General features: G+C 48.8%; 1 protein-coding gene across 1 annotated transcript in view; it reads left to right on the top strand.

Annotated features, from left to right (window-relative positions):
* ABCC11 (ATP binding cassette subfamily C member 11) overlaps positions 1–8,338 on the top strand; it is a 92,107-nt gene extending 83,769 nt beyond the window's left edge. Inside the window, 1 exon segment of the mRNA XM_075009128.1 lies at positions 8,066–8,338. Within this exon segment, the coding sequence (XP_074865229.1) occupies positions 8,066–8,338 (273 nt within the window).
* The last annotated feature ends 7,909 nt before the right edge of the window (positions 8,339–16,247 follow it).

Raw genomic sequence — 16,247 nt, forward strand, 5'->3', positions numbered from 1 at the left:
GGGGAAGCCCAGGGTGGCAAAGGCCGCGATGGTGGCATCTGGGTCCCCCAGCCTCACGAGCCTGTGCAGGAGCATGGCATTGATGGCACACACAACCTGCAGGGAAAGCACATGGGACAGCACCAATGAGGGGTGAGCAGGGTGTGCATGGCCCTGCCCTGCCCTCCCCTCCTCTGCCCTGCCCTGGCCTCCCCTCCCCTCCCCTGCCCTCCTCTGCCCGGGCCCCCCTCCCCTGCCCTGCCCTGCCCTCCCCCCGTGGGTTCTCTTACCTCCATGAGGACAGCCCTGATGGTGGCCTTGCCGACACCAAACTGCTGCCCCACGGATCGGTAGCTGTCGGGAGTGGCCAGCTTCCAGACAGCGATGCCGACCCGTTTCTCCACTGCGAGGGCACGCCGCATGGCAGTGTCCTGGTGCCTGAGTGCGGGGGTGAGCCACTGGCACAGCTCCATAAATGTCTGCTGGCTCATCCTGAAGTTCCTGAGCCAGCGGTCGTTGTCCCACTCCCCAAGCACCAGCCGCTCCCACCAGTCGGTGCTGGTGGGGTAGCTCCACAGCCGCTGGCGTGTGAGGTGGGGGTGGGGGCGGGGGCGGGGTGCTGCAGGGTTGGGGGTTGAGCTCTGCTGCCCTGGGGGCAGCTCCTCCTCCGGTGTAGCAAGGAGGTGCTCAGCTGCCTCCCGCATGGCATGGAGCAGGGCAAGCCCTGCTCCTGCCGGGAGGGCTGGGTGGACCTCTGGCTGCTGCTGCTGCTGCTGCTGCTGCTGCTGCTGCCGCTGGGGGTCCATGCCTGTGTCGCCCGGGGTCGGTGTGCCTATGGCTCCTCAGACCACGTGCTGTGCAGGCTGTGTGTGTCTGGGAGGGGCCCTTTAAGGGAGCGGCTAGCTGTTGCCCCGCTAGCGCTAGTCCGCCCTGTGACCCTGTCTGCAGCTGTGCCTGGCATCCCTATTTCGATGTGTGCTACTTTGGCATGTAGACGTTCCCTCGCTGCGCCTATTTCGATGTTGTGCTGCGCAACGTTGAAGTTGAACATCAACGTTGCCAGCCCTGGAGGACGTGTAGACGTTATGTCGCTACATCAAAATAAGCTATTTCGATGTAGGCTTCACATGTAGACGTAGCCATTGACTGCACACTGCTTTGATTTTGAATGCAGTTATGCAAAAAAATCCTACATTTGTAAATTGCGCTTTCACAATAAGGAAATTGCACTACAGAATTTTCAGTGGAGTGGAACCAAGGGCAATTGATACCGGGGAGTGGGGAAGGGACACCCTGAGAGCTGGGAGGACACATAGGAGCATCCCACTGAGAAATTAAAATTTTGGTGGGGGCATAGGGAGGGCAGTGCACTTGCCAGGTGTTACCACAAGTCACTTATGAATGGAACCAGTAACACAGAGGTTGCCCTCCTTTTCAGGAGAGAAGAGCTCTAGTCTCATCTCAGTTCACTTCCATGATCCAACCAATATTAAACTTGTTTACAGTTACGGAGACACCAAAGTCTTACTGGGGTTTACTAGGTAGAACGCTTATGCAGACATTGTCTCTGTAGCCATATTTGCACTAGACCACCAACACATGAAAGCACAGAGCTCCTTTCCCAAGGACTTCAGGCTACAGCACTGACATCTAGAGTTAGCATACATAGGCCTACCTTCCTCTACCAGCTAGGCACTGTAGTGCATCAAGCACTGGCAACACACAGTTAAATGCAAAGACAGCAAATGCTCCAAAGAGTGACAAGCATGCCACAGAAATCTGCCAAGCCCTTGCATACCTTGGTGTTCTTGTAACTCATTATCCATTGTGTTGTAAAGAGCTTAAAAACCTGTTTCCATTTGGTCATTCCAACCACCTGAAGCTTCATCACAGATGCTGAATTAACATGTTTCACAGTTCATTCACACCACTGTCAAATATTAAAACAAAAAGCAGTCAAGTAGCACCTTAAAGACTAGCAAAAAAGTTTATTAGGTGAGCTGTTCTGGTCTGGCTATGGTCTGAAGAAGTGGGTCTGTCCCACGAAAGCTCACCTAATAAACTTTTTTGCTTGTCTTTAAGGTGCTACTTGACTGCTTTTTGTTTTGATAGTATATAGACTAGCACAGCTTCCTCTCTGTCACTGTCAACTACTGAACTTTTGAATTTTCAGAGTGCTAATCTTAAACATACGCATAGCTTCCCTTTCAGCAGCATGAATCATGCAGGGTCAGAATTATATGGCAGAAGCTGCCTAAATACATTTGTTTAATCAAACCATATTTCACATTGACTCTTCCAAATCCACTTAACACATTTTAATGGTAACATTTACAGCATTTCTTTATACAAGCAGATATATACAGCAACGTCCATTTTGAGTCAGTTCCCCATCCGCTCCATATCAGACACATCCAGGATCAGAGCAGATAACAAGAAATATCACAGGAGATGAAGCTTTAACTAGAACTGACTCTGGAGTTTGAGTTACTGATTGGAGTTTTGTTCACCCAAACTTGCACAAACCAGCAAAGCCTGGAAGCCATTTAATAGAGAAATTATTAGGGCTCTTCTTCTCACCCTTATTTCAGTCCCTCACAGACTAGCTCAGATCCATTTTTTGGTTCTGGTCTAGATTCACAGAGGAACTTAGGTACTGGCTGGGGAAGTAGAGCGTAAGTCAAATACGTAAGTACAACTGGCACCCACAGAACTCCACTTTTCCTGATGCCTAGATTTCCACTGTGAAGCCACTGAAATATCTACATTTTGGTGGCTGGATGCACAAAAGAGGCATCCCTCCACCTCTCTTGCCTAGGGACCATGTTGAGAGCACACCACCCAAACCCACACAACAGGTGCCATAGAAGGAGGCACTACCCCACCTTATGACTTTCAGCTCAGTTGTAGAAGCACTCACCCAAGACACAGGACACTCCTTTCATTGGCTCCTGCCACGGTCTGGCTGAGCCACCATGAACTTGCCCAGTCAGCTTGTTGGCTTTTGCAAAACTCACTGGTAGGCACCTAACTTGAGTTGTGAATTCCACTAAGCAGCAAGGCACCAGCAGCTCCCAAGCTGAAAATGTAAAAGCTCCTGAAGCATTTTCTACAGCCATACTGCTACCCCTGCACTGGTCCTGCCTGAGTTGGTATAACTGACTTGGCCTGTTGGTATAAATGGGACTGGAGACAATGCGATGCTACACTAGCTGCTTCATAGAGCACCAACTGACCTGTACACTCTCTTACACTGCTCCGTCTCAGCACTGAAATAATCTGATTGTGTGAAATAAACCCCCACTGACAATTGAAAGATGAATATGGGGGATGTTTTGTTAAGTATCCCATCTGGATAAATTAGGCCCCATCCTGTGTCCATTTTTGGGAACATTCTGAGGATGTGGCCAATGTGAGCAAATACAGAAAACCATCAATGTTACGGACCCCAATTTAGTGGACTCTGGGGACAACAGATGCCCGCCAGCTCCCCGTGGTCCCCAGTGTCTTCTAAATCCACCAATCCACCCCCACTAAGAAAGTACATAAAGTAACTCACTGGAGCCACCAGAGACACTGCTGGAGCCACCACCACCACAGCTAGAGAGTTGCCGTGGCTGGAAGGGTTATCACTTCCAGCCACCACAGCTGTACCCTCTGCCACAGCCTGGACCACCACCACTGCTGGAGTTGCCACATGCTCCTCCCACCAGGGGTGGGGTGTGTACATGGGCAGACAGCACTTGCGTACATGACCCACCCCTGGTGGGAGGAGCTCATGGTGGCAGGGGCAGCAATCCAGGCCATGGCGGCTCCTGCACCAGTGGCAGAGGCTCCTGCTGCTGCAGTGGCTCGTCCAGCCATGGCGGAGGTCCCAGCAGTGATGGTGGCACTGGTAAGTCGTGGGCATTTATGGCGGGGGCAAGGAGGCTAGGGGAGCCTGGCTAGGGGGGGATGCTATGTAAACCCTCTTATTTAATAGACTTTCAGGCTTAATGGACATCCCTTCCCCACTATTAGTCTATTAAATCAAGAGTTTTCTGTACTGTAGCCCCCCTGCCAGGTAAAGACACCAGCAGCCAGGACCAGGCTCAATTTCTAAGGATTCCTTTCCCTCTATCCAACACAGAAGTCCTGGTTGGACAAGGTCCTGGCTGGGATGACTTAGTAGGGGTTGATCCTGCCTGAAGCAGGGGGCTGGACTAGATGACCTCCTCAGGCCCCTTCCAGCCCTAGGATTTTGTGATTCTGAGAAGAGGCTCAAGCCCCACAGAGAGTAACCCAGGAAATTCACACAGCACCTGTCAGCCCCTCGGCGAGGCAATGCTTCCCCCACACGCAAGCACAGAGTCTGAGTGTAGAAAAGAAACTTTTAATGAAAAGGGAGGGAAGTAACTTGGCATTAATTTAGGAAACCAACACAAACAACTTCGTAAACAAAACCATGAGTAGAAGTCTGACCACAAGGAGGTTGGACAATGTCCTCTCCCTCTCCGGTTCTTAAGTCCAGCAACACGACTCTCCTTTTCACATAACCAAGCTCTCTTTGCACACCCCTCACAGTCACTGCCATTGTCAGAGCAGACCAAGAGCTCAAGGAGGCATCTGCAGGATTCTCCTCTGATCCTGAGTAGGGGAGGTAAAGCAACATCTTACTTACTCCACTGGTCACTCACCATCCACCTGCTCACTGTTCTCCACTACTGCCCACGCTGCTGCCCACTTCTGCTGCACCCACTGGCCAGCTGTTCACTATTTCCATGAGCCTTTGGTGAATCTGACTCTGGCTAACGCTCTCAGGCTATGCCTACACTAGAAGCATCTGTCTACTGAAGTTACTGTAGGAAGAGAAGTGCTGACAAAACCTGTCGACAGATTGCGTCTGCACATAAAAGTGGATTGATCTTTTGATCTGCTCTGTTGACAAAAGCCCCCACCCCTTGGCCCCGGAGCATCTACATGGCTTTTTGTCAATGGCTTCTGTCAACAAAATACATTTTGTGTGTAGACTCTCCGTGAGTTTTGCGTAAAAAACCCAGTTTTGTACACTAAAATCTCTAGTGTAGACATAGCCTATGTGATTTCAGCTCTTGACCCCAAGCACAGTCCAGCCACAAGAAATTTCAGCTTATACTGGAGGAAATTTAAAATAATAGAGGTCCCCCAGAGAGCCTCTCTTATCTCTATCATTGAAACAGTGGGGAGAAATAGTATCTGGCAGAGGGTGCCTTGCCCATCCAAGAGTTTTTAAACTGACAGTGTCTCCTTTCGAAAGGGGTATGCCCACAATGACTAGAAACATTACAATTAGTATTAATGCAATTTGTGAGCCAATACCAGCCAGGTTGATTATCGTGAGCAAAACACCACTCCATCATCTGAACAGCTAACTAATTTAACAAACCAGGAGCAAACTGTATTTGCTAAGATGCACCTAGGGTTATTCCTTCCGATCCTGTTTAAATACATCTGAATGTCTGGACAATTCCAAGTCACATTTTATAATCTCTTTACTTTAGCAACTTTGCATTCTATTTATTTGACTGTTAATCATTTTTATAAAATCCATAACCCACTTGGAGTAATTAATAAAATATCTCATTGGAACCAGAAATAATTCACTTTGCTGATCCATTAACAGCATTAGGTTCTGGGCTGGAAAATTCCAATTCCACACAAAGAGGAGTTCTTAGATAACATGTTTTAGGCTCAAATGGCGCTATTATCCCAGTTAATCTAATAAAGGACACACACAGATAGTGCAAATTTTTACTCTGTGCACATAACGTGCCTGGCCCACACAAAGCCAGCCCCCTTGCACAGATTCTTCCAGGTCAAAACCAAGTAAGTTTGCGTGTATGTGTAAGTAAATATTTGCCATTTATGGATCTGGGGCTGTATCTATCCATGGATCTGTTTACTGGCTTGTAAAATGGTGATTATTAGACTGATTATTCTGCTCTGGACAACTGGTAATTATACTTGCTACTACTCTGCACCCAGCTTCTACACTTTGACCAGCAATACTGTTCTGGCCAATTTTGCTTTTCCATGCCTAAAATTCAGTGAAAGCCAAGCAGTGCAGTAGGCCAGACTTCAGATGAGTATTTGGTACCTGAAACTCCTGATTTCCAAGGTCAGCAAGTCACGTTAAGGAGCAAGCTGAACGGTTGAGGAAGGCAGCATCTGTTTTCTCTCTGACACCATTCCCTTCAGCTTGGTCTTGAAGAGGCACAAAAAAAACCTGAAGGCAGTTCTGTTCAATGACCTTTCTCAGCCAGAGGCAGCGAGTAAGCTGTACCCCATCTTTTCAAGGAGGATAAACACAAGCATGAGAATGGAGTGCATCTCAGAGAGCCACTCCTTATCCCTGCTATCCCTCAAAGAGCAAATGAAGAATAGCTGTCTGACCTCCATTCATCCAAGGATTTAGAACATTTTTTGTCTTGTTCATGTTTTCCCCAAGCTTTTGTCATTGTAGTACTTTACTGCTATCTGGCATCTTATCAGTTTTGTAGTATCTGGGGAATTATACTGCATGTTCTGCAATGATTAAGTGTGCTGCAAGACATGGGGCACTTCTTCCCCACAGCAAATTCTTTCCTCGGTTAAATGCAACCTTTTATTATGTAACCTCAATTGAGCGGACTAATTGGCATCGAAATTATACATCTCAGTATTTAGATCTATTTGAATAAACTTGAACACTTTCAGTGTCAACTGAGTGCACATGAGGAGTTACCGTTCCATTACTCAATGTAAATTTCCCCCCAAAGGAATTCTAAATAACAGGTTACCACTTCACATCACACAGTAAGATAATTTGGTTAACGTTTAGAACCAAAAGGCCGGCGTCCCTAGCAAATCAAAATTAGGCTGAAGAAAGAAATTCACAGGCGCACGCTCCATCTTTTCTTATTAATAGCCAGTTTGTTAGACTAGGTTTGATAAGAAAATTCACGTCAAACAGGAACTCAGAGCATTGAGGTAGAGCTATGAAATAGAAGAGGCAGAAATGATTCTAATGTCTACACTGCAGTGATCTGTCAACAGATGTCACTGTTGGAAGAGATCTTCCAACAAAACTTCTGTTGCCCTACTGCTGCCACACACAAAGGCGGATCGCTCTGTTGAGTCACTGTTGACAGAGAGTGGGTGGCAAGACTGTCCGTCTGCTCACTTGACAGAATGGGCTCTGGAACCTCCTCACACAGGGTTGCATAGCTGGCACACTCTTCTGGGAGCCCTGGCAAGGCACAACCTTAAAGGGACCCCCCCCCCCCCCAGCCCCAGACATCCATTCCCTGCCCTTGCTGAGACTTGCCTACCAACTCGAGGGACAGCATAGCTAGCACAGGGCTCACACACTTTCTGAGAAGGAGACTTTGCACTTTCCAATCAGCCATGGAGCCAGAGCAGCCCCCCTGGGCTGGAACTGGCCTCAGTCACAATTGCGTCAGCTGCTGCTGAACCTGATCACAGTTGTCCTCCACCTCCTCTGGGGGTTCACGCCCATCGCAGGCTTCGAGAAGCACACCCTCAGTGCCGTACGGGCCCATGTGCACTTGCCCCTCCGGTGATCAGGCAGGTCTGGAGGCAAAGCACCAGTTCCAACTGGTGGCACTGGGTGGTCATAGGGTAGTGGGATGACAGCAGTGTCTCCAGAACTTCCAAAGGAGGAAGGACACCTTCCAGGAGCTCTGCACCTGGCTCATCCTCACCCTATGGAGACAGGACACCCAACTGCAGCCTGCCATCCCTATGGAGAAGCTGGTCACCATCTCCATCTGGAAGCTCACCATGCCGACAGCTAACATTCTGTGTGAAACACACTCCCAGGCATGTGTGTTCCGTGTCGGGGGACCCTTTGCGACCCGGTTCAGAGGTGTAGGGGAGGCAGCCCCATCCCTGGGTGACTGTTCCATCCCTCCCTCACACAGTTCTGCTGCTGGGCTTGGGGGGTGGCCTCACAGGGGATGCCTGGAGAGCTCATGGAGAAGGGGATGGGAGGGGAAAGGGGAGCCCACCGCAGCCCAGGGGCTCCCTCCCTCAGTCCGTCTCGTGTGTGTTTGGTCTCCTCTTGCAGGTCATGACGGCCATCAACACCATCGTGCTGTGGAGGGTTGTCCATCTCGCAGATGTGAATGAAGTAGTGGTGAGATTCACCACCCTGAGGTTCCTCAACTGCTTTGGGATGATCAATGGGACCCACATCCCCATTGGTGACCTGGACCACAGCGTGGCCAGGTACATCAACTGCAAGGAGTACTACTCCACTGTGCTGCAGGCCCCGGTCAACCAACGTGGACAGTTCCTCAATGTGTACATTGGGTGGTCAGGCCAGGCACATAATGCATGAGTGTCCTGCAACTCTGGCCTCTGCTAAAGGATGAAGGCAGGCACCTACAGTCCCCTGCCGGGAGCTGGCAGCTGGGGACATGACCACGCCATTGTGCATGATGGGGAACGCCACCTAACCCTCATGCCCAGGCTCATGAAGCCCTACACTGGGCAGCTGGACCACACTCAGGAACTGTTTAATGCCTGACTCAACCAGGCAGAGCTGCAGGTGGAGTGTGCCTTTGGCTACCTGAAGGCATACTTTAGGTGCCTCCTCAACGGCCTGGATGTGGGGGAGCAGAATGTCCTCCAAGTGGTGGTGGCGACATCCTGTGTCCTCCACAACACTGTGCTGGGGAAGGGGGAAGCCATCCTCCAAGGGTGGGAGGTGGATGCTGGCTACGGCTACAAACAGTTGAGCACCGCTCCAGGTCACCAGACCCACGAGGATGGGGTGTGGATCCAGAGGGCCCTAATGAAGACTTTCTCCCACGTCCCCCAGTGACCCTCCCCAGGGAACCTTCAATGGGGGCATTGGGCCTTCAGCCCTATCCCATCCCCATCTTTACCTCTCCCTTTGCCCCAACCCCTCCCCAGTAAAAAAAAAAGGACATGAAGGTGGAGAACGAAAACGTGTTTTATTGTAACAGGAAGAAACGTGTTAAAAATAAATGTTGTGATCAACTTTTTACAATGTGCAATATAATATAACTATATACAGTGGGGGGCATCAATCCAGGGAGGGAGAGGGGGACCATGACCCCCTGGGGGAGCAGGACCCCGAGCAGTGTTGTCCTTGGCGTCCTCTCTTGGCATGAGTTCAGGGTCCCTGTTGGGGCCAGGAGCAGAGGGAGATCTGGAGTCAGTGAGGCTCTGGCAAGCTTGGGCTCAGCAGAGGGAGCAGAGTGGGGAGCAAAGGGGCCAGCCATGGCCATTGCCCACTGCAGCAGCTGCAGCACACCTGGGGGGCAATGCAGAAGGGGGGCAGGGGCAGGGGCAGGGAGAGTGGTGGGGGTGGGTGGAATGGAGGTGGCAGGCAGGGGTGCCTGGGCCAACAGGTGCCACCAGACACCAGTGGTGGCATCAAAGCAGGACATCAGTTGGTCCCAGGTCCCTGTCTGTCACTCCCATACTGACCACTCCTGGTTGTCCCTCAGCTGCCACCCTGGGAGGTTTGTGAGCCTCCAGAGGGCAGTGACGTTGGCCTGCTGGAGGTCCTCATCTTGCCAGCGACAGCCCCTCTAGCTGTGGCCTGTCCTTGTGGTGGGCAGGGGGGTGCTGGCCTCTTCTGCTCCCGGTTCTGGACTGGCTAGCTCCGGCGCCAGGGTGAGACTAGCTGGCTCTGGCAGGGATGTGGGGCTGGCCTGACCCTCAGTGCAGCTGTAAGAAAGACAAGGAGGAGAGATGGTGAGCCATTCACGCCACACGGCCCCCTAAGACCATGTCCCACCATGAGCAGTGGCCACCACCCTCTGGGCCAAGGGGTGGGGATGTTACAGAAGCACAGGATGGTGGGCCTTGCTGCATGGGGACCCCCCCAGCACCTCGCAGTCTGGGCTTACCATTATGAGTTCTCCCTCCCTGCGCTCAACAGGCTAGTAGCCAAGGGAGGACATGTCCAGCCACAGAGGTGTCCCCATGTGAGTGGTGGGTGATCCAAGCAAAGCCTGGCCCTCCCCACAGCTCACTCGCATGTGCAGCTTGTGGTGTGTCTGTGGGCGTGGGTGCTGACTCTTGCCTGTGGATATGCCCAGGTGTCAGAAGCTGAAGTCCTTGGCGTGAGGGCAGACCAGCACCCATGTGGCTGGCCCACTCCCACCATGGCAGGGGTGGTGGGACCCCCTCCTCCAGGGTCTGGGCCTCATCCAGCCTCCCATGAGGCTGGCATCAGGCTGGCACCAGTGCCCCAGGGCTGCCTGCTGGGTCATGGTGGGGCACAGTGCACTGCACATGGTTCCACATGCTGGGACTGCAGTGTGAGGTGCAGCCTCAGCAGGCCTGTCAAGCCTTGCAGCACTGGGGTGTGACATGCTGGGTACTTACCAGCGGGTCCCTGAAAGAGGCCTGGGGGTGCCCCGGACATAGCCTGGTTCGAGGGGCCTGTGTCTAGGGCAATCATGAGTGGGCTCCCACTGGCCTCAGAGCCCAAGCCCGCCCCTGGTTCTGGCTGGGTCCTGGGCTGCTCCTCCTCTTCTGGCTCTGGTGGAGGGGGTGGGGCCTCCTTGGCCATATCCACAGCAGCAGTCATGAAATGGTTGAATTTCTAAAAGGTAAAAGTGAATGGGAGCAGTCTGGATCTTGCGGCGCCTGAGCTTGTGTGAGTGGCCTCATGGAGTCAGGGTGGCTATCTGCACACAGAGGGAACTCAAGGAAATGACGCTTTACAGGAGCAGAGAACATGAGAAGCTGGGAAAGGATGGCACAGTCTCGTTCCTATTATGCACGCAGATTCAAGCTGCCCATGCGCACCTGCAGTTGGTAGGAGGTGCAGACTTGTAACGGAGCGGAGAACTACTCCCAAATATTTCCTCCTCCTCTAAAGGATCGACACACCCATATTTAACAGGAAAGGGCTCCTGTGACTCTCTCACCAATCTAATTGAACTGGAAAAGGCATGAATTCCACTGGTGCAACTGGAGGCTGCTCTGACAAAATGTGCATGCAACTGCCCTCATCAATGCTCCTGGGCAGCATCTAGCCTTTCAACAATACTTCAGCTCTTACGGGCTTAAACTTTTACATTGAATGAGCTAAGTGCTGAGGGAAAGTGCTCAGCAGAGGCTCAGGATCCCTCTGGATTCATTCAAATATAGGCTTTGAGGTGAGATTTCTAAGTGACTGTGCTAGTGTTTGCAATCAAGGACATTCAAGATACTTCAAGAGCAAATAAAGCACATAGCTGACGGCGGCTCTTCGCTCATCTATGGTAATGCAACTGTTAATGCTACTGAATTATCACATACATGAGCAGAACCTACCCTACCACACCAGAGATCAGCAGCTCTACTTCCAGGGAGTTTTTCATTTTTCTGCCTCCGGGGGTTGCTGTGGTTAGAGGAAAATGGAAAATCCAGAGCTCTCAATGAATAACTAATTAAATAAAACCAATAATTATTTTATGACACAAATAAATTCTGAGATTCAGCATTTTCCCCTCCTCCCTCCCACTCTCTCCCTTTTAATTATATGGCCTCTCTTTATACTTTATCCTGCTCTGGAATGGCATCGGGCTCTGCTTAGTGTGCGCCATGACAGATGTTGTTTAACAGACAAGGCTGACGTCATTGAAGCTGATTTGGCTCTAAAGCTCTAAGGCTTGATTTCTTATTCAGCTTCCATCACTTTGCAAAATATGTTGAGGGTCTTCATCTTTAAACTTATTTTCAGTTTACAAGATAACAGATCATACAATTGAAGTTAATGGAGACTGAGAAACAACTGTGATTTTCAGAGATACTATTTTCTTTGTGGGACAGAGAATTTAAGTGAGTGACCTGGTATTCCAGATCTCCTGCTAACTCCAGTTTTCATGTATATTACATGAACATTCTGTACATGGTTCCAGCCCTCTCATTATGCTGTCACAGAATTCTGAATCCCACGTATGAGAATGTGTGCATATCTGTGGATACATCTAATTAAAACTTAAACAGGGACATCTAACTGAAAAGTGCCCTATCCACTGCCTCAACTTGTATTTCACATTGTCATCTTTTCCTAAAGACAGACAAGGAACTAGTGTGACAGGTAAGAGACAAGTCCTCCATGACTTTTTGGTACACTCCTTCTTTGCTGCTCCAGACATCTTCCACACTTGGCATTCTGATTCTTGACATGTGAAATTGTGTTTCATGCTCTAGGCTACAGAAGAGCTGGTACGTGTCATGAGTTTATTTTAAGATTTCGTGGTAGGATTATCATCAGCTGATATCAAAATGATCATAACCAGCTACCCATCAGGAAGAAGTAGAAGCAGCAGCAACAGCAGAAATGTTGGCCAAGAACACAGCTTCTGGAGAAACAGTAACCAGAAACCGCTAATCAGCTTCAGTTAATATGATTGATCATATTGACTACAGTAGTAACTATATCATGTTCATTACAAGATTTTTGTGGGGTGGGGTGAAGGAGTACTTTGGAGAAATCAGACAAATGGAAGTAAAGGTGACAGGAGGTGAGACTGAAAGAATGGGGAAAGGGAGATAGGGCAGAGGAGAAGGTATTGAGGGCAGCTGGGGTTGAAAGACTCAGGAAGGTGGGCAGAAGATAATAAATGGGGGCTCAAACCAGCAGCACAGGAGAGAGAGAGAGAGAGAAGTCCAGTGGGAAGTTTTATGAACCCCCAGACAGCTGTTGCTCTGACTTCTGTTCTTGGTATCTGGCATCTCTTGCTGACTCCTCTTAGCAGTTTTTTTTCCCCACAACTTCGGTTGGGGTGAGTCTCTTGTACATTTGTGGGACCAGGGTTTGCTGGGAATGAGGTAGCCCCATTGTACCTCGTTCTTACCACCTCTCCCCAGTTCTGCAGCCTTAGAAAAGCAGTCCCTGCTTCCATTGCTTCTGCAGCAGCTACTACAGACGGGGGTCACATCCTACCTCATCTAGTACGTAAAAATTCATGCACCAGTTGCAATGGACCTAAAAAGATGATCTACAAACTCTTCCTATAGCAATGCTGTATGTGCAACTAGAACACACACACACAAACACACACAGGGTATTTCATCCTTCAGTACTATATGACCATGTAATGTGACAAGATCATGTCAAATGCGTGCTGGTAGGTTAACAAATGGTACATCCAGGAAACCTGCCTACAGCCTCAAAGCAAAACATACACGTAGGCACACATACAAAATCATAACAGAGTTGGAATAAGACTCCCTGTACTGCACAAGAGTGATTTAAACTCAATGGTATTTTATATGAGTTATGTATTTTCAACTTTGACAGTATTTGACATGTTAAGAGCTCCTGTTAAAACATTCAGAGCTCCTGTGGAAAACGGTGAATGCTTTTTCAGAGTATTACTAAAGGAAGCCAGAAAAGTTTGACTAATATAAAAAAATTTTGGTGGGTGTCTGGATTTGGAAGCCACTTCTTGATCTTTTTCTGAACATAATACAAAGCAGTCATGTAGCACTTTAAAGACTAACAAAATAATTTATTAGATGATGAGCTTCAGTGGGACAGACCCACTGCTTCTGATCTGGACATGCAGATGAAATTAAATGGGCACAACAAGAATTCAACAGAAAGAGAAAAAAAATGAAATGAAAACTGATGACAGAAGATTGCAAAGGAGGGGGAAGAGGGGGAAGAAAATTACTTACTGCAAGTGTCTATTAAGTGACTTGCCTGAGATCACTCTGAATATCAAACATGGGGAAGCAGTCTTTGTAATGCATGAGGTAATTGCTATATCTGTTAAGACCAAGCCGCGCAGTGTCAAATTTGAGAATAAAATCCAATTCAGATGTCTCCCTTTGTAATCTGGTTTTAAAGGCTCTGTTTTAGGATGCAGAATTTCAGGTCTTTAATACTATGGCCTGATCCACTGAACTGCTTTTGTTTTGTGAAGATACAGACTAACACAGTTACCTCTCTGTGACTATTCACCATGCAAGGCATCTTTCTGAACAGAGCCTCTGCCCATCTGAGGGCCTGATGAATGTGCATGTACTCATTCACACAGACATAGATCTTGACCTCCAGCCACGAAGCACTCAGTGCAGGTGAGAAGAATGAGAGAAAAGCTGGCTTCAAGCCATCTCTGTATCCCTCCCTCCTCTGATCCACAACAATCACAGTACCAGTCCCTGCGACAAACCAGATGAAATCTGAAGGCCTGTATAAATGGCTTTGGCTGCGTATGGCCTCTGTGGAGCTATTCTGGCAGCTAAAGGCTTGTCAGAGAGATTCAGAATTGGGTTGTAAAGAGATCATGGCCCTGAACCATTTTTTCTGATCACACCCCTGCAGAAGCATCTGGACAGGGAAGTCACAGAGAGGCTATTGTGAAAGTTCTGCATTACCTGACACTGGGGAAATTTTCTAGTCGTCAATTAAACCATTGTTCAAAGAACTATGAACCATCAGAGCAACACAGATCTGGTGTAATGCAGGGCAAGATTTACATCACAAATGCCACACTCCCCTCCGTCCCACCCTGATCCTTTCTATTTATTTATTTATAGACTAACAGAAAAGTTTTGAGCATGAGCTTTCGTGAGCACAGACTCACTTCATCAGATGCTGGTCTTGGAAATCTGCAGGGCCAGGTACAAATAAGCCAGAGCAAGGGTGGGGATAACAAGGTTAGCTCAGTCAGCAAGGGTGAGGCTTACTACCAGCAGTTGATCTGGAGGTGTGAACACCAAGGGAGGGGAAGTTGCTTCTGTATTTAGCCAGCCATTCGCAGTCTTTGTTTAAGCCAGAGCTGAGGGCATCGAATTTGCAGCTGAATTGTAGCTCAGAAATTTCTCTTTGGAGTCTGGTCCTGAAATTTCTTTGCTGTAGGATAGCTACTTTTAAGTCTGCTACTGTGTGGCGTGGGAGATTGAAGTGCTCTCCTACGGGTTTTTGTATATTGCCATTTCAGATATCTGATTTGTGTGCGTTTATTCTTTTACGTAGAGACTGTCCAGTTTGTCCGATGCATATGGCAGAGGGGCATTGCTGGCACATGATGGCATAAATTATATTGGTAGATGTGCAGCTGAATGAACCCACGCTGGTGTGGCTGATCTGGTTAGGTCCTGTAATGGTGTTGCTAGTGTAGATATGTGGGCAGAGCTGGCAGCGAGGTTTGTTGCATGGATGGGTCCCTGAGTTAGAGTGACTGTGGTGCGGTGTATAGTTGCTGGTTAGGATTTGCTTACAAATCCTACAGTCCTCAGCTAAAACCTCTACAGCGCATCATCAGGGATTTACAACCCATCCTGGACAATGATCCCCCACTTTCACAGGCCTTGGGAGGCAGACCAGTCCTTGCCCACAGACAACCTGAAGCAAATCCTAACCAGCAACTATACACTGCACCACAGTCACTCTGACTCAGGGACCCATCCATGCAACAAACCTCATTGCCAGCTCTGCCCACATATCTACACTAGCAACACCATTACAGGACCTAACCAGATCAGCCACACCAGCGTGGGTTCATTCAGCTGCACATCTACCAATATAATTTATGCCATCATGTGCCAGCAATGCCCCTCTGCCATATGCATCGGACAAACTGGACAGTCTCTACGTAAAAGAATAAACGCACACAAATCAGATATCAGAAATGGCAATATACAAAAACCCGTAGGAGAGCACTTCAATCTCCCACGCCACACAGTAGCAGACTTAAAAGTAGCTATCCTACAGCAAAGAAATTTCAGGACCAGACTCCAAAGAGAAATTTCTGAGCTACAATTCAGCTGCAAATTCAATGCCCTCAGCTCTGGCTTAAACAAAGACTGCGAATGGCTGGCTAAATACAGAAGCAACTTCCCCTCCCTTGGTGTTCACACCTCCAGATCAACTGCTGGTAGTAAGCCTCACCCTTGCTGACTGAGCTAACCTTGTTATCCCCACCCTTGCTCTGGCTTATTTGTACCTGGCCCTGCAGATTTCCAAGACTAGCATCTGATGAAGTGAGTCTGTGCTCACGAAAGCTCATGCTCAAAACTTTTCTGTTAGTCTATAAAGTTCCACAGGACCCTTCGTTGCTGTCACTAGTTAAGGATGTTCATTTGTAAAATGGGCATAATCCTAAATCACATAATAACTGTGTAAATGTTTTTTTTTGATCATCACATAAGAAGTGTTACAGAAATACAGTCATATTTGAGAAAATAAGTTTTGAAAATTCAGAAATCCCACAACTTTAATTGTCTCCCTCCAGCGCCCTTTCTCAATTCCTATGATCTAATGTCTT

This window comes from Carettochelys insculpta, chromosome 14 (assembly GCF_033958435.1).
Source record: "Carettochelys insculpta isolate YL-2023 chromosome 14, ASM3395843v1, whole genome shotgun sequence".
Taxonomy (NCBI): Eukaryota; Metazoa; Chordata; order Testudines; family Carettochelyidae; genus Carettochelys; species Carettochelys insculpta.